Source organism: Schistocerca gregaria, chromosome 2 (assembly GCF_023897955.1).
Source record: "Schistocerca gregaria isolate iqSchGreg1 chromosome 2, iqSchGreg1.2, whole genome shotgun sequence".
NCBI lineage: Eukaryota > Metazoa > Arthropoda > Insecta > Orthoptera > Acrididae > Schistocerca > Schistocerca gregaria.
In genome coordinates, this window is record NC_064921.1 from 403056702 (window position 1) to 403083314 (window position 26613).

Genomic DNA, 26613 nt, shown 5'->3' on the forward strand with positions numbered 1-26613 from the left:
GTTGACAACAACACTGCCAACAGAAGGCACAATTGCTGTTCTGTCCCAGTCTGGCACACAGTTTTAATCTGTTAGGAAGTTTCAACATAGCTCACACACTGAATCAGACTGAAAAATTCACCAGGAAACTAAATGTAGATTACAATTACAAAAAAACACACATGAAATAAAACAGTTGTGAAGGATACTCTGGTCCACTAAAATGGCAATGGACAGGAAACTGCATGTCAAAATAAATGAGTTACAGAGAAAACTTCAACAAAATGGGTACCCCTATCAGAGAAAATGAAAATATTGAAGCTATCTGAATGAACGCTTCATGGAGTTCATGAGTAAAGAATGGGGCTGTGAAAAACTGTGTTGTCATTGAACCTGTCAATACCAACCTGTAACATCAAAATGGTGTCCACTGTTCATTCAATGAAATGCAGTACGCAGAGAGAATTGCAGTTACTCTAACGATATCAAATTCATTGGTATGATCAAGTCACAACCGAACTGCCGCTTTCCAAATCCAACCAAAAAAATTGGGCTACGGCACAGACTGTGACCATTACCTACTTTAAAAAAAAAAAAAAACATAATACAGAAATAACATAAATATGGTAATGAAAGCAGTTACGAAGGAACACAAATAATTTAGACAATTTTCTTCATGTGGGTTTAATTCATGTGGTTTTCATTCTAATGCTTGCATGTCAAGTCCTTGCTTTCTGGTAGGCTGTATCTGATGTTTAATAACAGGATAATTATACAGCACATCAGCATCTGTAAGCAATGGGTTGGTGCATTAGGTCACAGCATTTTTAAGTTTAATAAACACAACACACACATCTAACAGAGACTTCAGTGATCAATAGTATATTATCCTTCACTACTTAAAACAGTATGCCACCCTGGGGAAACTTTTCGATTCTGTGACTTTAGGTATCACATGGTTTTGAGGCAAAGAACTTATCAAGCCATGTTCGGAGAGAATTTCCTTCTGGAAAGTAAGGTCCTTGAAGATTGCTCAACAGAGCAGAAAAGGTGAAAATTTGAGGGCACAAGATCAAGTCAATTAAGCAGGTGCAGAATGACGCACCAACCCAACTCCTGTATATTGTTTTCTGTCAGTCTAGCAGAATATGAGCTCGTGTTATCATGCAGTAGCATCACTTCACACACCCTTCCTGGTCGTTGTTGTTGGACTGTGTCTGCACGGCGTCTCAGCCGTTGACAATAAATGTCAGCAGTGGTGGTTACACCTTCAGGAAGCAATTCATAGTACACGACACACACGGTCACTGTTCTTCCAACAGATAATTGTGGCTGCGAGCAGGTCATTGTACAGAGAGTTGGTGGTCTGTTTGATTGCAACTATTCCTTTCTTTTCCTTATGTTAGCATAAAGACACCCTTTCTCATCACTAGAATGATACAGGATAGGAATTTATGATGTGCAAGCATATATGGCTACATGCTCATATTTGTGATTTTGGCTTAGATCATATGGTACCCATACACCCAATTTTTGAATTTTCCCCACTGCATGCACATGTCGCACATTTGTGGAATGATCACGGTTCATCATATCTGTTAGTTCTTGAGTACACTATTGTAGATTAACACATGTAAATGATCTTCGTCACACCGCGAAGCCCTTCCTGAGTGTGGAGAGTCACTAATGACAAAACAATCCTCCTCAAAATGAGAAAACCATTTACTTGCCATGTTCTGTCCAATGGCGTTATTCCCATACATGGTTTAAATATAAATTCATGTGGTTTTCATTCTAATGCTTGCAAGTCAAGTCCTTGCTTTCTGGTAGGCTGTATCTGATGTTTAATAACAGGATAATTATACAGCACATCAGCATCTGTAAGCAATGGGTTGGTGCATTAGGTCACAGCATTTTTAAGTTTAATAAACACAACACACACATCTAACAGAGACTTCAGTGATCAATAGTATATTATCCTTCACTACTTAAAACAGTATGCCACCCTGGGGAAACTTTTCGATTCTGTGACTTTAGGTATCACATGGTTTTGAGGCAAAGAACTTATCAAGCCATGTTCGAAGAGAATTTCCTTCTGGAAAGTAAGATCCTTGAAGATTGCTCAACAGAGCAGAAAAGGTGAAAATTTGAGGGCACAAGATCAAGTCAATTAAGCAGGTGCAGAATGACGCACCAACCCAACTCCTGTATATTGTTTTCTGTCAGTCTAGCAGAATATGAGCTCGTGTTATCATGCAGTAGCATCACTTCACACACCCTTCCTGGTCGTTGTTGTTGGACTGTGTCTGCACGGCATCTCAGCCGTTGACAATAAATGTCAGCAGTGGTGGTTACACCTTCAGGAAGCAATTCATAGTACACGACACACACGGTCACTGTTCTTCCAACAGATAATTGTGGCTGCGAGCAGGTCATTGTACAGAGAGTTGGTGGTCTGTTTGATTGCAACTATTCCTTTCTTTTCCTTATGTTAGCATAAAGACACCCTTTCTCATCACTAGAATGATACAGGATAGGAATTTATGATGTGCAAGCATATATGGCTACATGCTGATATTTGTGATTTTGGCTTAGATCATATGGTACCCATACACCCAATTTTTGAATTTTCCCCACTGCATGCACATGTCGCACATTTGTGGAATGATCACGGTTCATCATATCTGTTAGTTCTTGAGTACACTATTGTAGATTAACACATGTAAATGATCTTCATCACACCGCGAAGCCCTTCCTGAGTGTGGAGAGTCACTAATGACAAAACAATCCTCCTCAAAATGAGAAAACCATTTACTTGCCATGTTCTGTCCAATGGCGTTATTCCCATACATGGTTTAAATATTTCCTGGAATCCTCTGCTCCTGTCTTCATCCTACTGAACTCAAACAGAAGAATGTGTCGGAAATGTTCCAATTTCTTCACTTGACACTCCACTTTCTATAGTCTCCACAGCTCTATTACCTCAAAGCACAAAATGACAATTTGTAAACTCAAACAGCAACAGTGAACTAGAATGAAATTTTCACTCTACAGCAGTGTGTGTGTGTGTGTGTGTGTGTGTGTGTGTGTGTGTGTGTGTGTGTGCCGATATGAAAATTCCTGGCAGATTAAAACTGTGTGCCGGACTGAGACGAGGTACTGACTGAGTTAAAGCTGTGAGGACAGGGTGTGTGTCGTGTTTGAGTAGCTCAGTTGGTGGAGCACTTGCCCCCACGAAAGGCAGTCCCGTGTTCGAGTCTCAGTCTGGCACACAGTTTTAATCTGCCAGGAAGTTTCAGCAACAGTGAACTATTTGGGGAAAAAAAACAACAATTGATAAACAAACCTATAGTAACCAGACTACAAACATGCAAATCAAAAATGCTGTGAACTTATGCCCCTACTTAACACAATTTTAGACTGTCCATTGTAAAATATTATTTTTGTATGTCTGTCAGTCAAATATATACTTCTAGTATCTTTGATTTATTTCTTTGTAGACTGCACCAGAAAACAGCCTGAAAGGCCAAAATTCGCCAACTGTACAAGATACAACGTGTTCATAAATTAGTTATACAAAAGTAACCTCCAATTGTGAAAAGATATACAATTTACAGAAGTATTTGACACTGCACTTGATGCATTATATACTTAAGTTTTATTTACATATGTGCAGTGTGGCTGCCTTTCGTAACATGACATATGTCCCACCTGGAATCAATTTTCTGCCATATCCCATAAAGCAAGTCTTGATGTATGGTGGCAACTGTTTGTGTTATCCATTGTTGCAGATCATCAATCTTTCCCGGAAGTGGAGGAACATTACTCTGTCTTTAATATAACAGAATACACAGAAGGCTATTTGGGTTAAACCAGGTGATTGTGATACTCAGGTTATTGTTCCACCACATCCAGGCCAAGGGGCACATCGCTACAGAGGTATGCGACAGCTTCACGATGACAATGTGGTGGTGTGCCATTTGCAGAAAAATAAATTCTGTGCCCATATCATGTTGTAATTGAGGCACTAGATAATATTCAAGCATGTCCAGGTATGATACGCTAATTACAGTTGACTCAGCAAAAAAGAAAGGACCACAAATCATGTTACAGCTTACAGTGCAAAAAATATTTACCTTAGACAAGGCCCTTACATGATCGATTACATGATGTGGTTTCTGCTCGTCCCATATCCAAACATTATATCGATTCACTTTCCCGCAGGTATGGAAGGTGGCTTCATCACAGAACACCCTTTCATAATCATCTTCAGTCTGCATTTTGTTAAATTCTACACAAAACTCAGCTCATTTTTCTTTGTCATTATCTGTTTAAGTTTTCAATAGTTCTAATTTGTAGGATTTGAAGGACAGATGTTTCCGTAATACATTGCACACTATAATTCTAGGAATATTCATTTCTAAACTCACACATCTTGCTGAGTTACTCGGACTACGAATGTGAGACTGCCAAACTTGTTCAATTGCTATGTTATAGACGATTGGCCAACTCTGCCCTGGCGTCCTATGTGATACACAGCCAGCTTTAGTGAAACGATTGTACCAGCCTATAACAGAATGTCTCTGAGTTGGTGGCTTGTGATATTTACTCATGAATTATCTCTTAACTGTAGTAGCAAAATTGGATCCATAAAACCAGAAACCACACTGGCACACTCTGCACAGTTATACGACTCCATGATAACTGTTGGAATAACTCATTTGTGCATGCCACCTAACAGAAATGTCAGAAACTCAAAACTGTTAGGTGGTAAATAGAACTTTAAGATATACTGCATTCAGTGCTGTATCAAACATTTCTGTAAGTTATAATCATTTTCACTATTAAATGTTACTTTTGTATAAATAATTTATAAACACCTTGTATAGTAAACTGAATACTTGTGAAAAATGGCAAAGGTGGAAAACTTCAAAATTTCCTTTAACAAATAATTTACAGTAACTGCATTTTGATAGCTGCCATCCATTCCACACTAGAAGTCTCTCCCATAAAATCTAACCACTCATGGACAGTGCATCTGTAGTGAGGAACAATCTCTCTCTCTCAGTATGCTGAAGGTTTTTACCCCCCCCCCCCCCCTCCCCAAATCTTAGTCCACAGATAGATTTCTTGTGTTATATCCACATACAACCCTAATCTTCCAATAACCTACATTATGCCAGTTACAAAAATGTGACCTTGTATCATTCATTACCATTCTGGACTGGAACAACTGAACCATACCCTTCATGAGAGCTTTGACTATTAATCATCTTGCCTATAAATTAGGAACATCCTACCCTCAAGTCTTCACATCCCTCCCTAAGTAGTATTCCACCACCTACCCAAACAAATAACATTCTAGGCCACTCACAACCTACACCTAATCCCAAAGCTCTTGCCACATGGGCCATATCCCTGCGGAAGACCCAGGCACAAGACTGGTCTGATACACCCAGCCAGAAAGCTTGCTGTTAAATTCTGAACTTTCCGTGGTCACGGCTCATGATGTCACCTAGTGCTGCCAGTAGGTGTCACGCTCAATGAGTCACACTTTTCCAGACTTTACCATCACATTTGTTGCACGCACGCGCGCGCACCCACACACGCACACACACACACACACACACACACACACACACACACACACACACGCACACACACACACACACACTCTCTCTCTCTCTCTCTCTCTCTCTCTCTCTCTCTCTCTCTCTGCAAGTGTTTGCACTTTGGTCAAATACCAGCTTGTACAGATTTTATACCTGTCAGTGTATATATGACCTTTCATCTGGCAAGGGGACCTTATGGGCTGGCCCTGTTTGATTTTCTTTATGTATATTTGTGAAACTTGATAGTCTGAACTGAGACGTAACAGTTTCATAATAAACAGTGACAACTTTATAAAAGAAAATGTCAAAAAAGTTGCTTCTAAAAATGAGATGATCTCCAAGCCCTGTTAAGTACAAAACAATTTGCCAAAATTAAACATTCCATAACTCAATTAGTAGCATCAGAGACTGCTAATCTACAAAGCTCAGGTTCAAATCTCCTTTACAGCTATTTTCTTTGCTTGAATTCTATATTTTTGTGAAGTGGAAATTATAACAAACAAATACTGAATCATAATTTTCTACTGAAAGTATCAACATATTTTCAAATGTGTGTCATGTGGAACAAATTAAAATTATGTGAAATGATGTACAACAACAATAACCTAGAATGGATTTTCACTCTACAGTGGATTGTGCTCTGAAATGATACTTCCTCGCAGATTAAAAACAAGACTAATTTGCCAAAAAGTTTCATCAATAATACTGGAGTATTTTGTATATTCATTTCTCCATGGGACGAAGAAATAAGAAATCAATGGGCATTAGCAGTTAACCAGCAGATCTTTCTGTAGATACAGTCCAGCCCTTTGAATTTTAAGTACTCGAACCAATTAGATGACTACTGTCTTTTTCCTATTTTCAGTTGGTTGCTGTAGCACTGTTTACTGTAAGTAAGCATACATCTGAAAATTTTTGCTGGGAAAAAATGGACTGATAATATAATATATATAATATGATAATATAATATAAATTTTATAGCCTCCTCATGACATAGCACACATGCAGATTTCCTATCTAAATTAAGACATAAATATTTGTAGACGGGTTTTATGTTAACCTGCGTAAAGTGTGTATCTTGTTCAACTTCTTGCACTGTATGTGAAAACCAAATCTTAAAACACCTAAATTTGTAGTCTATGTTCTTGTTAGTTCCGTGATTTGCCTCCTGAACAAGCTTTTAAAAGCAGAAATATGTAGCTACATTAATATCTTTTACACTCATTGTACTTAATTACATGTACTGTTGGCATAAATAGCATAGTGATGGAGTTTGCACTCTGCTATTGTCCATCTGAACTTGGCACCACAGTTAAGCAGAAACATAGCTGCCACACAGTAGGGCATAGCCCCCCCCCCCCCCCCCCCCGTCTCTCTCTCTCTCTCTCTCTCTCTCTCTCTCTCTCTCTCTCTCTCTCTCTCTCTCAAGATGAGTTACTGAGTGTGAGACACAGTGGCACCAATTGGAACCCATAGTGTGATGTCATGAGCCACAAGCCCAAAAAGCTCAAGATTTAAAGTCTGTCTGCCAGACCACAAACCAGCTGTCCACCTGAGTGAATGGTCAAATGGTCACCACTAAACTGCGACAATGAGCACTGAAAATGACGTGCTCAATTTCAATGGCTGTTTCACAACCCTTACCATTGGATTCTCCCCCCCCCCCCCCCTCCCCCTCCAAACATGATCATCTATGAATTACATACACGAGAGTGCCCTTGGTACTCTTGTAACACATCCTATGATCTTGTAGTCATCCTATTTTCAATCTCCAATAGTCCTTACCCTCCACTCATCTCAAACCCAGCCTCACGACCCTAAATTTAGTCATTCTGCACTCATCATCTTCTCCAGTTTTCTTCCTCTTCTGTTACCATCTCCTCCCAGTCCACTCCTCCAATTCAAGTGTGTAATGGGCACAACTTACCTCCACCTTCATCTAAAATGAGCCTACCAGTGCCTCAGTTAACTCGTGTGCATCTGCTAGCTTTCCCTCCCAGCCATCTATTGCTCTCCCCACCCTCACTTCCCTGAAAGCTAGTAGTGTTCTCAGCCATATATGAATGGTGTCACATACCCCAATATCTTGATGATATGAGTCAAAGCCGAAATCCGGTATTGAACATTTCAGCATACCTGGAGAAAGGCAATGGGAAAGATGAAAATGACTAATGTACAACAGTCAGGGTGTATAGGTGGACGAGGAAAAAAAATTCCCGAATTTTTCCTGGATTAGCGGTTAAAAATACACTTTCTCCCGGATGAAAATACACTTCTTCCGTGTTAAGTAACAGTATACTTTTCCTCGGAACTGTAAAACTTATCAATCCTTTCAATAGTTGTGGCTTTATACACCAGCATAGAATTTCCCAGCATTTTAGAAAACAAAATTCAGGGGAAAAAACACGTTTTGGAAAGCTGTCTGATATGCAGCAACATGTACACTGCTTATTTTCCTATTACGAAAGAATAAATTCGAATTCCACCAAACACCGCATGTTACTTTCCGAAGGATTGAAATCGAGGTTGCGATGCGCTTTTGTAAGCCAGTCGTAGCTCTTGTCAAGCGATATCGCCAGCCAATCTCATTGAATATTCAGAGCGTAGGACACATGCTGTAGTCAGCCAATAGCAACATCACGTTAAGTAGCGCGAACACACAAACAGGAAAAGGTAATGGTTTAAATTAATGTACTTAGCATTGCTACAAGAAAAGAAAAGCTTTCACATTTAATATTGGCCCCTGAGATTAATAAGCTGCAAGAGAAACTAAGCTTTCACACATAATGTTGATCTTTTTTGCGCATACAAATATGCCTGTAAAATTTTTAACGACGACATAACTGTCTGATCTTCTGGGCTTGAAAATATTCTAAATGGTCATCCTCAAAGATTTGAATTTTGAATGAGAGTCAAACGCTCTGTTATTTAAGAAATTCATCAGACATTCACACACAGAGTTCACCTTGTGTAAAAGGAAATTTAATTTACTTGAATGTAACGCTTTTCAAAGAACCATTCGCAATATTTTCACGTGACCTGTTGGAAATAGATTCGTTTCACCAGTTGTGCCAGATGATAGGCATCGACGCGCTTGCGCAGCTACGATGACGCAAGAAGCATTGCTGCGTTCATATGAGTAAAACATCAAAAGATCTTACATTATGTCATAAAAGAAACAAGACATTAGAGGATACTCCAAGAGCACGGGAATTTTGTGAACCATACAAAAATGCATGATTCGGCTTAAAATAACATTCGTATGTCCAGATTCAGGTATAAATTTTCTTGGAGTACCAGTACCGCATTGTCTTATCTTTGGTTCTTTATTATGGCATAATGCCATACGTGCTAGAAGATGAAAACGTGAACCTGAAATGTAGAGAACAGTTGAAACTAGCCAATAGTGTGGAATGAAACACTGTTTCCAATAAATGACCATCTGAGCAGAAAAGATTAATAAAAGTCAAATTTATTTAACAAACCAACAAAAATAAATTCATTGCTCTGCAAGGCAATTAATGCTTGAGTGTCAGTAAGGTGGAAACAAAATAAAATCTTAAACTAATAACATATTTTAGCCTTCCATAATTATGTGAATGTACACTCCTGGAAATGGAAAAAAGAACACATTGACACCGGTGTGTCAGACCCACCATACTTGCTCCGGACACTGCGAGAGGGCTGTACAAGCAATGATCACACGCACGGCACAGCGGACACACCAGGAACCGCGGTGTTGGCCGTCGAATGGCACTAGCTGCGCAGCATTTGTGCACCGCCACCGTCAGTGTCAGCCAGTTTGCCGTGGCATACGGAGCTCCATCGCAGTCTTTAACACTGGTAGCATGCCGCGACAGCGTGGACGTGAACCGTATGTGCAGTTGACGGACTTTGAGCGAGGGCGTATAGTCGGCATGCGGGAGGCCGGGTGGACGTACCGCCGAATTGCTCAACACGTGGGGCGTGCGGTCTCCACAGTACATCGATGTTGTCGCCAGTGGTCGGCGGAAGGTGCACGTGCCCGTCGACCTGGGACCGGACCGCAGCGACGCACGGATGCACGCCAAGACCTTAGGATCCTACGCAGTGCCGTAGGGGACAGCACCGCCACTTCCCAGCAAATTAGGGACACTGTTGCTCCTGGGGTATCGGCGAGGACCATTCGCAACCGCCTCCATGAAGCTGGGCTACGGTCCCGCACACTGTTAGGCCGTCTTCCGCTCACGCCCCAACATCGTGCAGCCCGCCTCCAGTGGTGTCGCGACAGGCGTGAATGGAGGGACGAATGGAGACGTGTCGTCTTCAGCGATGAGAGTCGCTTCTGCCTTGGTGCCAATGATGGTCGTATGCGTGTTTGGCGCCGTGCAGGTGAGCGCCACAATCAGGACTGCATACGACCGAGGCACACAGGGCCAACACCCGGCATCATGGTGTGGGGAGCGATCTCCTACACTGGCCGTACACCTCTGGTGATCGTCGAGGGGACACAGCATAGTGCACGGTACATCCAAACCATCATCGAACCCATCGTTCTACCATTCCTAGACCGGCAAGGGAACTTGCTGTTCCAACAGGACAATGCACGTCCGCATGTATCCCGTGCCACCCAACGTGCTCTAGAAGGTGTAAGTCAACTACCCTGGCCAGCAAGATCTCCGGATCTGTCCCCCATTGAGCATGTTTGGGACTGGATGAAGCGTCCTCTCACGCGGTCTGCACGTCCAGCACGAACGCTGGTCCAACTGAGGCGCCAGGGGGAAATGGCATGGCAAACCGTTCCACAGGACTACATCCAGCATCTCTACAATCGTCTCCATGGGAGAATGGCAGCCTGCATTGCTGCGAAAGGTGGATATACACTGTACTAGTACCGACATTGTGCATGCTCTGTTGCCTGTGTCTATGTGCCTGTGGTTCTGTCAGTGTGATCATGTGATGTATCTGACCCCAGGAATGTGTCAATAATGTTTCCCCTTCTTGGGACAATGAATTCACGGTGTTCTTATTTCAATTTCCAGGAGTGTATTTTAATTCACTTCATAGCTCCCGGCAACAGAAATCTGTTTTGCTTGCATTTGATTTGAGAGCAATAAACAAAGAGGAAACAGCAAAATCACTTAACGTAAACATGGAGATAGAGGGGCTGGCCAGTACTTACCTCAGCTCAGTACAGCCGATAGAAACACAAAAAACAACCGATAATTTAAGTTCCTAGCTTTCGGAATAAATGTTCCTTCATCAGGGAGGAGAGAGGGGAAAGAAAGGGAAGAAGGGAAAGTGGATTTAGTTACTCACAACCCAGGTTATGAAGCAACAGGGAAAGGAAAACAGGGAAGGTAGCAAGGATGGAGGCATGGTTGTCAGAGGGAAGCCAAAGATATTCTACTGCAGGTACTGTGCCAGCTTCAAACCAAAGAGGATGCATACAGAAGTAAAGAGGTGTATAGTATAAAGATGTAGGATGGAAAGATGCATGAATGGCTAAAGAGGAAAGGGAAAGAGGAGAAGACTGAAAAGTAAATGGGAGTGAGGTTGTTTAACGTAGGTTCAGTCCAGGGGGATGGCGGGATGAAAGGATGTGCTGGAGCGCAAGTTCCCATCTCCGCAGTTCAGAGGGACTGGTGTTGGGTGGGAGAAGCCAAATGGCAAATACGGTGTAGCAGGTTCCTAGGTCCCTAGATTATGCTGGAGGGCATGCACTGCTACTGGGTATTGGACATCTCCTAGTTCGTCTGTGTCCGTTCATGCGCTCAGCCAGTTTAGTTGTTGTCATACCAATGTGAAAGGCTGTGCAGTGCAGGCATGTCAGCTGATAAATGACATGTGTAGTTTCATATGTGGCCCTGCCTTGAATTGTGTATGTTTTACCAGTAGCGGGGCTGGAGTAGGTGGTTGTGGGGGGGTGCATGGGGCAGGTTTTGCAGCGGGGTCGGTTACAGGGGTAGGAACCACTGGGTAGAGAAGGTAGTCTGGGAATATTGTAGGGTTTAACAAGGATGTTACAGAGGTTAGGGGGACGACGAAAGGCAACCCTGGGTGGTGTGGGGAGAATTTTGTCAAGGGATGATCTCATTTCAGGGGTTGACTTGAGAAAGTCATATCCCTGGCGGAGTAATTTATTGATGTATTCGAGGCTAGGATAATATTGGGTGACAAGGGGGATGCTTCTGTGTGGTCTGAGGGTAGGAATATTGTTGTTGGACGGGGAGGAATGTATTGCTCGGGTGATCTGTTTGTGGACAAGATCTGCAGGATAGTTGCGGGAGAGGAAAGCACTGGTCAGGTTATTGGTGTAATTGTTGAGGGATTCGTCACTGGAGCAGATACGTTTGCCACGAATACCTAGGCTGTAGGGAAGGGAGCGTTTGATGTGGAATGGATGGCAGCTATCAAAGTGAAGGTACTGTTGTTTGTTGGTGGGTTTGATATGGACAGAGGTGTGGATGTGAGCTTCAACAAGATGAAGGTCAACATCCAGGAAGGTGGCTTGGGTTTTGGAGAAGGACCAGGTGTTCAGATTCGAAAAGGAGTTAAGGTTATGGAGGAAATTAAGGAGTGTTTCTTCACCATGAGTCCAGACCACAAAGATGTCATCTATAAACCTATACCAGGCCAGGGGAAGCAGCTGTTGGGTCTTCAGGAAAGCCTCCTCCATGCGGCCCATGAAGAGGTTGGCATAGGACGGAGCCATCCTGGTTCCCATGGCAGTTCCCCTGATTTGTTTGTAGGTCTGGCCTTCAAAAGTGAAGTAATTATGGGTGAGGATGAAGTTGGTAAGTGTGATAAGGAACGAGGTTTTTGGAAGATCTTCGGGTGGGCGTTGGGAGTGGTAGTGCTCAAGGGCAGAGAGACCATGGGTGTGTGGGATGTTTGTGTAAAGGGATGTAGCATCTATGGCGACAAGAAAGGTTTCAGGTGGGAGAGGAGTGGGAATGTATTTGAGGCGTTCTAGGAAGTGGTTTGTGTCCTTGATGTTGGATGGGAGTCTGCGGGTGATAGGTTGGAGGTGTTGGTCTACCAGAGCTGAGATACGTTCTGTTGGGGCTTTGAAGGCTGCTACAATGGGACGGCCAGGATGGTTCTCTTTGTGGATTTTGGGTAATAGGTAGAAGGTAGGAGTACGTGGCTCAGGTGGAGTGAGGCCTTGTGAGGGACCTTGGATTTTTAGGATTTTCTGCAGCTCAGTCTGGACGGAGGGAATGGGATCCTGGGTAACAGCTTTGTAGGTTGAGGTGTCGGAGAGTTGACGCAGTCCTTCTGCCACATACTCCACTCGGTCAAGTACCACAGTTGTGGAGCCTTTATCCGCCAGAAGGATTACAATAGAGCGGTCTGTTTTCAGCTGCTTAATGGCACGGGATTCAGCTGGGGTGATGTTGGGGCTTGTCGGGATGTTCTTCAAGAAGGACTGGGAGGCAACACTGGATGTGAGGAATTCCTGAAATGTCTGCAAGGGATGGTTTTGGGGGAGGGGAGAAGGATCCCTTTGAGAAGGCGGTCGGAACTGTTCTAGACAAGGTTCAACACTGGGTCTAGTATTTGGGGGCTGTGTTTGGGTAGTGAAGTGATATTTCCAGTTGAGGTTCCGGGTGAATGAGAGGAGATCTTTAACCAGGGCAGTGTGGTTGAATTTAGGTGTGGGGCTAAAGGTTAAGCCTTTTGATAGAACAGATGTCTCTGGAGGAGAGAGGGATCTGGATGAGAGGTTTAGAACTGAATTGGGGTTGGTGATATGTGGCATTTGACTGTGGTTATAGTTGAGATTTGGTCTGTGTGGGGTATGTGCTGGGATGGGGAGATTGAGTAGGGTGGCTAGGCTAGGTTTGTTGGCCATGAGGGGGGTTTGTTGACGGTTCTATTGTGGTTGGTGTTTGTGAGGGATAGGGAGAGGGACTCCACTTCTTAGGTGTTGCACTAGCACTGTGGATAGTTTTTTCAGGTGGTGTGTGGCATGGGACTCAAGTTTGCGGCTGGCTTCTAGGATGATGTTCCTGAGTGTGTTCTCCAAGCAAGGGTTTGAGAGGTGGAGGACTTTGAAGAGAGATAGGAGCTGTTGGGAGTGGTGGTTATCTCTTTGTTAGTAATTGTTTCACATCTTTATATGAGATCTTCCATTAATTAGTTAACATAAACATGGATCACGTGGAGACTACCACCTCCCCACTACAACTCAGACTGCTCTGTGAATCAGGTCCGGATCTACAATACTTCCGAACCGGAGCAATATTAGATAGTGGCGCTCCCCCTCCCTCGAGCGTTTGAGATAGGATGCCAAAAAGTTCAAAAATTGACTTTTCAAAAATATCTTCATTTTGTAGCGCACATATTTCTGATGAGTCTGATACATAAAACATATATGACCGAGAGAATGTAAGACATGTTATTTCGTCTTATTAAATGTGCCGAAACACAGTGTCACGCCTCTTCACACAGCATTCTTCCATCGCACGTCTCTGTATTTCGCTCTGTGAAATTCAAATGTGTAATATTTTGTAATGGGCGCCATCAAACTATATTCAGTCCAGTGGAAATTAAAATGTCCTGTGGTACCTCTCCTGCTCTCAGTCAGCTGGTTTGACATCCTGCCCCTCTTAAAAAAATCCTGCGATTAATAGTGGATGCGATTATTTGAAACTGGGAGAATATGAATTCTTCAGAAAATTTGCAGTCTTTACTGCCTATTAGCTAATAACTTGCTGCTTCAAGTAAAATAAAATTAAATATAGGATACATAAAACAATACAAGAGACCAGCAAGAGAGTACACATTTTCTCAATCCTTAAGTCTTAGCATTTTTTCTCTCTAATCTTGCCACGGCTTTATATGGAGTACTTTCCTATCTGGGAAAGAATCTGTTACCTCATCAAAGTTCGTCAACGTTTTGCTACACGAATGAACGAAATATTATTGTCTACTACCAGAAAAGCTGTTAATACGAATAGTATCCAAGACTGGTGTGGTTTCTCGATCCGATTACATGTATTTTGTCACTGTATGCTAGGTAAAATGAAATAGGCCTGCCTAATATTGCAGCAATTGTTACACACACCAAATAAACAAGACTGTTTTAGCACAAATGGTCATTTTTATAACACGACAGAATATAATTCACGAAGTACCAATATCAAATGACTATTAGGCCTACTACAAGCAAAAAGTTTTATGTTAGGAAATAGTCTCACATTTCATTCACACTCTCTAGCTTCTCAAGCACGAGATCGAAAAGTAGTAATAGTACGAAATTTTTAAATAAATTTGGAATCGTCATATTCTTCCATAATTTGTTAGGGTCTCCGTTTCTTCTCCTTCCTCATTCTGACAATCAATCTTGTCATCACTAATTCTGTAACTATTCCTGCCAGTGTCCAAATTTATTCTCTGGGTAACTTCACTAACCCTGCCACAATCACCGGTTTAGTTATCCTGCATTTGTTCTCCGGTTAGGCGTTATTACATGTTCGTACAACGCATTTTACGCACTACTCCCAGAATAGAACTTTAGCGGCTGCTAACTGGGGACTGTATAACTGGCCCTTAGTAGAGTAGCAGTCTGGCCAAAAATGTTTTGACAAAATTTCATTTTGTTGGATACGCGGAGAAGACAATACGTTATCTTAGTTGCTTGTTATCCCTGTTAGTCATTTATTTCCACTCTGGTAGTATGAATATATGGAATTCGCTAGTAATTATAACAATGCTGATCATGTTCAAACCCAGTCAACCACATAAACAGCGACTGTTGTTCACCCTTTCGGCTTTATTTGCTCAGCTCGTATAGACCCGTCCCCTTTTGTCTATAGAAAAGTTTATTTCTAGATGTGGGCACTTTGTGAAACGAGGTCTTTTTCCTCAATAAGATGAATTTGCCCCCCCCCCCCTGCCCTGCCTACCCTGAAACTGCCACCGGGGGGGCAGATACCCCAGTTTGCCCCCACCCCCTAGTTCCGGGCCTGTTGCGCATATGTGAATGTGACAGCTTAGGCGTACCAGCAAAATTTATTTGGATAGCATCTGGCTGCTTGCTGCAATTGCTTGTACAGCTAACTGCCACACTTCTGTAGCCAGAAGCAGGAGAAGGTACTACTCATACACAGCTCAACTGCACACGCACATAAACTCGCTCGCAACCGCTCAAACTAATCTATTGTAAACAGTTGTGACGTCATGCTCATTGGAGGCAATTTGTTGTTATGAAACATTGTATACTCTTCCTAAATGCTTTGACACATTTTGCTGTTGGCAGACATTCCTTTGAAACTTAAGTTTTATTTTCATTTTTTTTTCTCTCATTCGTGTTTTATTGCTGCAGTATTATTCTGCAGTAGCGAGATATAGTTATATTCTTTGTTAGAGTATTGGTTCGTACCAGGCAAAGTTAAAAAAATGTAACTAAATACTAAAACAATGAAAAATTCCGAGAATTCTAAAAAATTCAGGGATTCTTCCTGGTTTTCTCCCAGATGAAAAGATTCCCGGGTTCTTCCCGGATCTCCCAGGTCGTATACAACCTGACAGTTTAACAGACAAAGACTAGATGTGAGCAGACTGATCCAAACAGTGGGAGACTAATGTTTAGTGATCTGGAAAACAATAATCTTATGCGCAACATGGATATTTGGAACAAGAGGAAACCAGAAAAAGCGTTTTGCAACAGAAAGATTCAACAGATGAAATGAACAAGTACAAATTATATAGGGATGAAAGGATAAGCAGGAACTATTAGTTAATTTTAACAATTTTATGATTGACTTACCTGTTCATTTTTTATTTTCTCTTCTGTTGCTTCAGGATCCCAAGTTTGTTTCCCTATTTTAACATCCATAACACAAGGCTCTGCGAAACCATCAGTCACATCTTTTAAAATGAGGAACTTAATATCTGAAAAAAGGATAAATACTATTTATAATACACTACAATACGAAATTTATTTCATCAATATTATACAAAATGATTTGACACTTTTGATATGTTGCCCGCAGAAAGAACAGGTTATTTGCACAGAGAAATTCCTCTTAGTCAAAATTTTATTTCAATAATTAATATCTAAGTGTATAAGAATGACTCATAGAAAGTACCTGTGGCCAAAACAGGCAGCCGTGTAAGGATGGCTTAACAATTAGTTGTGCAGGCAACTTCATGGTTCATGCTGACAATACACAGCAAATACACTCATGGAAAAGTTAACAACATTTCCTAAACAGCATTTGTGAAGTAGTGCTATCAAACAAACCTGAAGTTTGATGTTTCCAAAGTTATGACCTGCTTTAACCCCATTCACTACTGAAAGTTAACAGGTATTTTGGGAACAACTTGCTTTGTTTACATGAAGCAATTCCATGAAATGTTGCTGGATGATCATTTTATGTATGAATTAGTTTAATGTTCTTATACCTTGTCTCTTGTGAGCTAAATATAAGCAGTGATAGGTTCATATATGTTGATTTGCATGAAAAACAGTACATAGTTTTCTGATTCCTTCTAGAATACACTCTGTATTAACTGATTTGCCATACACATAGAAAAGTCATTGTGCGTAAATGATAAATATACATGAGTTAAGATATAAAAAGCACCATTAGATGTTGAATATTATGAACTTCCACCAATTTTATGAAGATTAGGGTGTAGAAATAGCAGGTGAAACTTTTAGAGTTGCTATGGTTGTAGTGAAAACAAACTTTCAAAAGCAAAAGATTGTAAACAGGCTGCTTTTATTTCTGGTGTATAAGTGATGTCAGTGTAGTATCTTTGGTGGCAGCTTGAACTAATAATTGTAAATAACAGTTGGGTGAAACCGCACTTACAGTATTGGTGGATTTTGCATTGTGTGCTGCAGTTGGCACCTGTTTGTGCTATTAATGATGAGAACTGAACACAATGAATGATGAGTCCATATTACACAAGATACAGGAACCAATGAGGGAGAAAATAATGTTTGATAATGCTGAGAACATCAAATTGTGTGGCGACATAATGAATTATGCAGAATGTTGAGATGGAAAACAGAGTATTCTGTGAAGTTTAAGCTTTACTCTTAGGATGCTGCATTAACATAATGTCTAAAATCGAGATGTTTCAAAAATACCCCACAAACTTTTCAAAACAATCAGTAGGCTATGCTACAGATCACTGTCACCACAACTGGTTTTCATCCAGTGACATCTGTTGACTTCGCCTACTGTCAATCAAACTGTACCATTTCAGCCTAACCTATACCTTTTGCTGCACTACAGAGCAATCTTTCACCATAACCAGTATTCCTCCAACCACATTCATTGGCTTTGCCAACTGACAAACAAATTATTGCACTGGAGGAAAAAAAAATATCGCATGAAATCATTTTTATCTGCCCTTTTCTTCCCCTTCAGTCTTCTGCCTGGTTTGATGTGGCCTGTTGCAAATTCATCTCCTGTGCCAACCTCGTAGCTGTTGCAACTCATGTTCTCAATTATCTGCTGGATGTACTCCAATCTCTGTCTTCATATATGGTTTTTACTCTCAAGCTCCCTCCAGCACCATAGAATTTATTCCCTGACCTCTTAACAGATGTCCTATCGTACCACCCAGCCTTCTCGTCAGTGTTTTCCAAATATTTCTCCCCTTGTCAATTCTCCTGAAAACCCCTCATTCCTTTCCTTACCTTATCAATCCACGAAATTTTCTTCTGTAGCACTACATCTCAAATGCTTTGATTTTCTTCCTTTCTGGTTTTCTCACAGTCCATGTTTCACTACCAAAGAATGCTGTGCCCCACATATACAATCTCAGAAATTCCATCCTCAAATTAAGGCCTACATTTGATATTAGTAGTCTTCTCTTGGCTTGCAATGTTCTTTTTGCCAGTGCTAGTCTGCTTTTTATGTCCTCCTTGATCCATATATTGTGGGCTATTTTGCTGCCTATGTAGCAAAATTCCTTAATTTGGTTAACTGTGTGATCCCTAATTCTGATGTTGAGTTTCTTGCTGCCCTTATTTCTCCTACTCCTCATTACTTTCATCTTACTTGAATTTACTCTCAGTCCATATTCTGCACTAATTAGACTGTTCATTCCATTCAACAGATCCTATAATTCTTCACTTTCACTCAGGATAGCAATGTCATCAGCAAATCTTTAACAGTGATATATTTGATAGCCTTTTTGAATTTTAATACCACTTTTGAACCTTTCTTCTACTTCTGTCACTGCTTCTTTGACATACAGATTGAACAGCAGGAGCTAAAGACTACACCACTGTCTTACATCTTTTTAAAAACTCTTCGTTCTCAGTCTAGTCTTTTGTTCCCTCTCATACATGTTGTACATTACCCATCTTTCCCTGTAACTTACCCCTATTTTTTCTGACTTAAGAACTTCTTACACCATTTTACACAGTCAAACGCGTCTTCCAGATTGACAAATCCTATGAATGTGTTCTGATCTTTCTTCAGTCTTGCTTCCAGTATTAACTGCAAAGTCAGAACTGCATCTCTCATGTCTTATCTTTTCTAAAGCCAAACTGACTGTCATCCAACAGATCTTCAATTTGCTTTTTCATTATCCTGTATATTATTCTTGTCAGCAACTTGGATGCATGAGGTGTCAGTCTCATAGATTCAGCACTCCAACGTGAATAGTCATTTTGTTACCACTTCCCCAAATGATTTTAGAAATGGAATCTTACCTATCTCTTCTACTTTATTTGATGTTAAGTTGTCGAAAACTCAAACTTTTATTCTAATACTTGATCCCTTATCTTCTTCTACCATGCCACCAGGCAAGTCTCACCTCATACAGGCCTGCAATGTACTCTTTCCACCTATCCACAATGGAATTTTCATTGCACTATGGAATTTTCATTGCACTCTTACTGTTATTGCCCTTGCTTTTAATTTCACCACAGGTTGTTTTGAGTACTTTTCATGCCAAGTCAATCCTTCTGACAATCATTTCTTTTTCCATATATTCAAATTTTTCATGTAGCCATTTTGCATTATCTTCCCTGCACTTCTATTTATTTCATTCCTAAGTGACATACCTGTATTCCTGAATTTCCCTAAACATTTTTGTATGAACTTATTTCCTTCATCAAATGAGGTATTTCTTCTGTAACCCATGGTTTCTTCGCAGTTACCTTCCTTGTACCTGTGTGCTTCTTTTAAACTTCTGTGACTGGCCTTTTTAGAAATGTCCTCCTCTCTTCATCTGAACTGTGTATAGCGCTATTCATAACTGAAGTATCTATAGCCTTTGAGAACTTGAAGCACCTCTCTCCATTCCTTAGTAATTCCGCATTCTACTTCTTTGTGGGTTGATTCGATCTGACTAGTCTCTTAAACTTCGGCCTACTCTTCATCATTACTAAATAGTTATCTGAGTCTATCTGTTTATGCCTTAATATTAGAAAAGCCAGAGCTGTCAAAATTATCGCAACAGGTTTTCAAAACGTTATTTTGACTGCAGTTTTTGTCATTTTGCGATGAGCTTCAGTGATTTTTCCATGTTCAAGGTCAGAATCACCTGTAATAAACACATTTAATTTTTTTTAAATGGTTAGGACGTTGTTAACAATTATACCTAGAACCGTGAGACTACTCATTTTGACCACTGTATTGATTATTGTAACAAAAGGTCTTACAATATGTCCTTCCTATGGTTGAGATTAAATCTGTTAATCAGTCTCTAAACAGCAATAATCTGTACAATAATGAAAGACTTTGAATTTACTTATGCCATTATCTGCCTCTGCTGCTCCAGTCACATTATCATTTGTTAGCTCATAGCAACATAGTAATGATGGCTCGCAGATCTCAGTCGCTTACCAATGCAGAATTGTTCGGCTCTCTTACATTATATTCCAGGTAAGTCTCAAGCAGAATGTGACCTAGATGCAGAAGACCTAAGAGAAGATGCTAAGGAAGATTACTGTCAACCAAACGATCACTCCAGAAGCAGTGATTCATATTATGCTGAAAACGTATTTGCTCGGCCAGGTTAGTAACAATTATGAAACGCATTATTTACATGTCAAATTTCAACTTTCATATAAAATTCAGAATTTATACAACAATTACTCTGAGTGGACACTTCTAATTTGAAATTTTCTATTGTCCTATCACAGCAGCAGAAATTGTATCACATAAAACAAGATATCAGAAGGGAAAGATCAACACGTGTTTCCTAGGACCACATAATGTGTTGTAGGGTACCGATGCTGTCATGGAGTGGACTCCCTCAGAGTTTGGAAAGACCACATCTGGCAGATTGGCAAGTCATAATATTATGAAAGAAAATCCAGGACCTACACCATATTCAAAGCAGTATGTTTCTGACTTCAATGTAGTGAGTGCACGGCATCTGTTTATTGATGAACCAATACTGAAAGACATAAAACACGACACAGAAACGGAGGCAAAGCGAGTTCTAGGAAATGAATTGTGGAGTGTAAGTATGGAGAAACTGGAGGCTTTCATTGCTTTATTGTATGCTCATGGTGTTCTTGGAGCCAATAGTAATGAATGTGATGAACTGTGGTCTAAAAAGTTGGACCAACCAATCTTCAGTGATACAATGGGGAGAAATTGCTATCAAGAAATTCTAAGATTTTTGCGCTCCAACTTTAGAAACACAAAATCAGAACGTTTGAAGACACATAAATTCACTTTAGTGTCAAAAGTTTGGAACAAATTCATTGAAAATTGCCATTTGACCTATATTCCAGATGAAAAACTGACTGCTGAAGAACAGCTGTTTCCAAGCAAAACAGGGTGTCCATTCTTAGAGTATATGCCAAACAAACCATATAAATTTGCTATAAACTGTTGGCTCCTTGTTGATGTTGACTCAAAGTTTCTGTGCAATGAGTTCCCTTATTTAGGAAAATACGATCACAGACTATGTGACCAGGTTCTTCCTGAAAGTGTAGTAATGAAGTTGATAGAGCCGTTCCAAAAGGAGGGGGCGCAACGTGCCTACGGGCAATTTTTTTTTTTTTTTTTTTTTACTACAACAGTGAAACTGGGCGAGAAGTTGAGAACTAACGGTACTAGTACTGTTGGAACAATTAGACGATCAAGAGGAGAAATCTCTAACGCTGTGAATGCAATGAAGGCTAATCTTTACTACTCATCTCTCTTCAAACATCAAGGCAAACGAAACAAGAATGTGATTCTTTATAGAACTTTGCATTTGGAAGTTTAACTTAAAATCGACAAAAAAGAAAGGTCTAGAAATAATAGTTTTCTACAACAATACAAGTGGTAAGAAAATACACTGTTCGAGCTGGTACTCGTAGATGGCCAGTTCACATATTTTATAATATTCTTGACTTGGCAGCTATCAATTCATGGATAATTTTTCAAGAAACTAATGGGGATGAAGATCACTTGTCGAAATTGTATCCTAAAGCTACCAGAGGAGCTCTTCATATGGGGTACACGGTCTCGAAAAGTAGCTTGGTGGGAACAGAATCTGGAAACTCTGTTGAAGGAAAGAAATGAGAAGACAATGTCAAATGATGAAGTGTAGGAATAAGGCAAGTTATATTTCCAAAAACTGCACACTGCCAGTGTGTGAATCTTGTTCAAAGGACATACCTAAGGATGTGGTATGTGGTTCCTGCTAGTAAAGATGTGTGATTTGCATCAGTGAGTGCAAATAAACTGAACAAAAAGTCAGGCAGTGTTTTACAAATATGTTGTGCTACATGGATTTGGCAAACAGATTTCATGACTATAAGCGTACAACATAAAATATTACAGTAATTAATGCTATAATAATGAGTACACAATAAATACATCAGCTTCTTTACTAAAAGAATTTGAAATAAAACTGTGTTTGTTAATTGGACAAAAAGTTTCTAAAAACTTATTCTTCTTTGTAATAAATAAAAAATATTGAACTTGAGAGAAATTATATAAATCGTCTTATTTTAGTTTCATAAACCTAAAATACACATTTGAAACGAACGCAATAATGGTTCTAGGTATACAATACGCTCCAACGGTTCCAGTGATAACATCCAATATCTAATTTCAGAGTATCTGCTTGATCATGATGTAATCTAACTGGAAACTTTCAATATCTTCCAGCTTTTTCCAACTATACCACCTACTCTCATGATTCTTGAATACAGTATTCACTATTACTAGACGATATTTATTGCAGAACTCAAGTCTTTCCTCTCTTGTTACTACTACCAAGCCCATATCCTCCCATAATCCTTTCTTCTGCTCCTTCCCCTATAACCGCATTGCAATCCCCTATGACTGTTAAACTTTCATCTTTTACATACTGAATTACCTGTTAAATACCCTGATCTACGCTCTCTTCGTCCTCTGCTTGTGTTATTGACATGTAAACCTGAAATATTGTTGTTGGTTTGTCGTCAATTCTGATGAGAACATCCCTGTCACTGAACTGTTCACAGTAATTCTCTCTCTGCCCTACCTTCCTATTCATAATGAATCCTACTCCCATGAAACCATTCTCTGTTGCTGTTGATATTGCTCCATACTCGTCTGACGAGAAATCCTTGTCTTCTTTGCATTTCACTTCACTGACCCCATTATAGCTAGCATTTCCATTTTTGGATTTTCTAGCATCCTTACCATGTTCAAACTACTGACATTCCTCACCCCAACTTGTACAATGTTATCCTTTCCTTGGTTATTCAGTCTTTTTTTCATGATCAACCATCCCCCTCCTCCCCCCTTGGCAGTCCCCTCAAGGAGATCTGAATGAGGAACTAATCTGGACTCTTTTCCCAAAGAGAAATCATCATGATTCCTTTGCAATTACAGGTAACATGTCCTGTCAACATATTGTGTGTCTTTAATGTAGTGGTTTTCATTACCTTCCACATCCTTATGCCACACATCACTGCAGATTTTTCTGGCTTTCAGGGGCAGTTTCCCACCCCAAGGGAAAGAGAGTGCCCTGAACCTTTGTCCCTCCTCCACCCTCTATGACAATGCTGTTGGCAGAACGAGGGTGACTTCTTGTGCCAGAATTCTTCACCTGCCATTGTTGATGCTCTTTATTCAAAATTTAAGCAGTGATGAGACTCAAACCCAGAGCCGAGGACATTCTGATTAATAGTCAAAGATGCTGCCCCTAGATCATACAATACAAGAAACACACGAAAATCAGTAACCAACTTCATAATCCATAATAGCCAGATCAATAACCGCCAATCGCATGCTGTCCATGCTGGAAACAAAAGTAACCAATCTGTACCTTCCACCGAAATATCATTAGATTCAGCCACTTTCATTGGCTACTGTATGCTATCACTCAATGAGCTACAACCAACAGAAAATCTGCCAACAGTAGCACACAGTGGAAGAGCAACCAACACTATTAACTCGACAGATCTGCATTCAACCAGCCAGTTGTGAGCAGGTAGTATCCAGCAGTTAATGTGCAGCTATAGTGTGTCAATGAGCCATAGTGTGTCGATGTTGTTGTGTCACAAATTCCAATGGAGAAACATCTCCACAATGTTCTGAAGTAGAGAAAAGTGTGTGCCAAATCTGTCCCACACACCTTAACTGCCAAACAAAAATGATGATACTGTGACTTGATTGAAGCATAAAACACAGACAATTATTTTCTGAAAAAAATAATCACATGACAAGACTTGATGTTATCAATTGAAGCTACCACAAGAAAGGCCACAGTACAGAAACTCACACACAGTAGTAACGTTATGACATAACCAACATTTACACCCATGTGCTGCAAGAGTTGAAAAACATCCTAAAGGATTTTTCTGATAGTGTCACACTCTTGTATGAACGTCTTTAGCATTTTATCAAAGGGGGAGGACTATGTGGAACATGTGAAGAGCCGAAACTGCCATCTTAACTTTTCTCTATTTTTTATCAATCCTGTCTCAAAACTCTCCCGCATAACAGGATATACTTGAGTGTGCAGGAGATAATGGACTGCCACCAACACTGATGCAGACAGGCTCTGGTAGTCCAGCAGTGATGACTCCCAAGAAGGGAGTGAAAGAGAGATTAACATTTAATGTAGTGCTAACACAAAGTTCAGAGACAAAGCACAAGCTCTAACAGGATAAGGAAAGATATCAGACCTGTTATTGTAGCCAGAAGCACCTCAAGTCACCAAACTCACAACTCTGGGTGGGAAGATGGGCATTTTCAACCCCCCCCCCCCTTCTACCAAAAGCATGAAATTCAAGAAAATGAACAGAAAGAAATGTGAGGAAGCACAATACCGAAAATTTAGCACAGAAAGTTGTTTATTAGATTGGTCAAACATAATAAAGAAGGAAATAGTTAAAGCAGAACTAGATGCTGTAAGTATATTGAAAGCAGAGGGAAAGGGCAGGGGATGGGGGCGAGGGGGGGCAGTGAGGATCCATGCTCAACTAGAGATATACCCCACCTTGCATAATACGGAAACACAGTACTAAGAGTGAAATACGAAACCAGAAATATATGAATTCGAACTTAAATTAAACCGACAGTGCACATCTGCAGTGATCAACTGCATGAGGATGTGGAAGGCAATGGAAACCACTGCATTAAAAATACAAAATGTGTATGCACAGAACATGTGACCTGTAATTGTAAAGGATATGATGATATCTCTTTGGGAAAAGATGTTTATTTTGGTGTCAAGAAACAATGAAATTTTGGCTTATGACCTAGAAAAAAATATTATGATCACATGAGCAGCTAATTAAAGAAACTATATAATATTATGCCTGAAATGTTATATTTACAAACTGTTGACCACATTAGTATAGGCCTCTAGAAAAGAGTAAGAGAGAAAACTGGGCATTTTGGCTTCATGAAAGGTAAATGTAGTAGTAACTCTGAACTTAATAATATGGGCAAGAAGTAAGCAAAATACAGATATTGTCCCAAAATTTGTGGGCCTAGTGAAATCCTTCCAAAATATACGGTGAAAAATAATTAACATGGAGACAAAGAGAGATTAATTACATAGAATGACAGTCAAATGGGAGTAATAAATGAGAAAGTCCAAAGAACAAATTCATTTATGTAAACTTACAAATCACCACCACTCTACATTAAAGTATATGAAGTAAAAACTTTAAGGGAAACAGGTGTCATGAAAACAATGATAAGATCACAGACAACATAGATCCTCCATACAGCTGTCCAGTAAGAGGTATCTACAATTTAGCGTTTTATTTTTTACGGAGTGGAATATAATATGAAGTGAGACATTTTGGGAGAAATTTTCCACTGCCAATGCCACCAGTAACACAACATGATTAAAGGAAACATAGAAACTAACATGAATATGGCTGTAGGAATCTCAACACGAATCCTCTGAAATACTCTTCCATTGTGTTGAATGGGCTGCTTTCCAGATTTCACGATGACAAAAGGAAGAATGAGGCAGGAATATAAATCTTTACACAGTGTGCGGCTTTCAAATGCCTGGTTCCGAGTTTTATATTGGTACTAACGATGAAAAATTCAGCATTGGTTACACTACTAAAGTGCATGTGGTTTGAAATATGGACTCACCTTTCTCACTGATCTTCATTTCAGTTGTACCTAAATACTGTGGCACAAAAGATCGAAGAGCTGTAGAAACTGGATCCGTAGCTTCTTGTAACTCTTCGTAAAACTTAATTTCCCGTTCACCCTGAACCGGTTTCTCTATAGGCTTGAGGACATAACCATCTTTGTGCTTCAACATTCCTGCATAAGTAAACCGTTACTAAGAACACAATTCTAAAAAAACAAAACATCAAAGCTTTGTTATAGTATAATGTAAACATTACCTAACGATGATTTTCCATCAGATGCACAATGTCCTGCAACTTGATTCTCTAAAGGCACGGTGTCCTGCGATAGGTCGTTCTTATTTCTGTCGCATAAACCAAGTAGCTTTGCGTTGAAGCCGTTCCTCTTCAAAAACTTTTCACTCGACTTTCGTCTCGCGAAAACAGAATTCATTTTGGAGTCTTCCACCTAGAACACAATTGTATTGATGAGTTAATTGTTGTAGGAAGCACCTCTACACAATTCGC

General features: G+C 40.3%; 2 protein-coding genes across 5 annotated transcripts in view; one reads left to right on the top strand and one right to left on the bottom strand.

The window, feature by feature from the left end:
• Positions 1–12815, top strand: part of LOC126322700 (uncharacterized) — a 45312-nt gene extending 32497 nt beyond the window's left edge. Inside the window, exon 2 of the mRNA XM_049994539.1 lies at positions 11839–12815. Coding sequence (XP_049850496.1) covers positions 11974–12546 — 573 coding nt within the window. The 5' untranslated portion in view covers positions 11839–11973 and the 3' untranslated portion in view covers positions 12547–12815. The remainder of the gene's footprint in view (positions 1–11838) is intronic.
• LOC126322655 (inositol polyphosphate multikinase-like) overlaps positions 1–26613 on the bottom strand; it is a 347524-nt gene that overhangs the window by 19532 nt on the left and 301379 nt on the right. For all 4 annotated transcript variants that reach the window (XM_049994508.1, XM_049994509.1, XM_049994513.1 and 1 more), the window contains 3 exons: positions 26365–26554; positions 26105–26281; positions 16348–16472 (listed from right to left, as the gene is read on the bottom strand). In XM_049994508.1, the coding sequence (XP_049850465.1) occupies positions 16348–16472; positions 26105–26281; positions 26365–26554 (492 nt within the window). The remainder of the gene's footprint in view (positions 1–16347; positions 16473–26104; positions 26282–26364; positions 26555–26613) is intronic.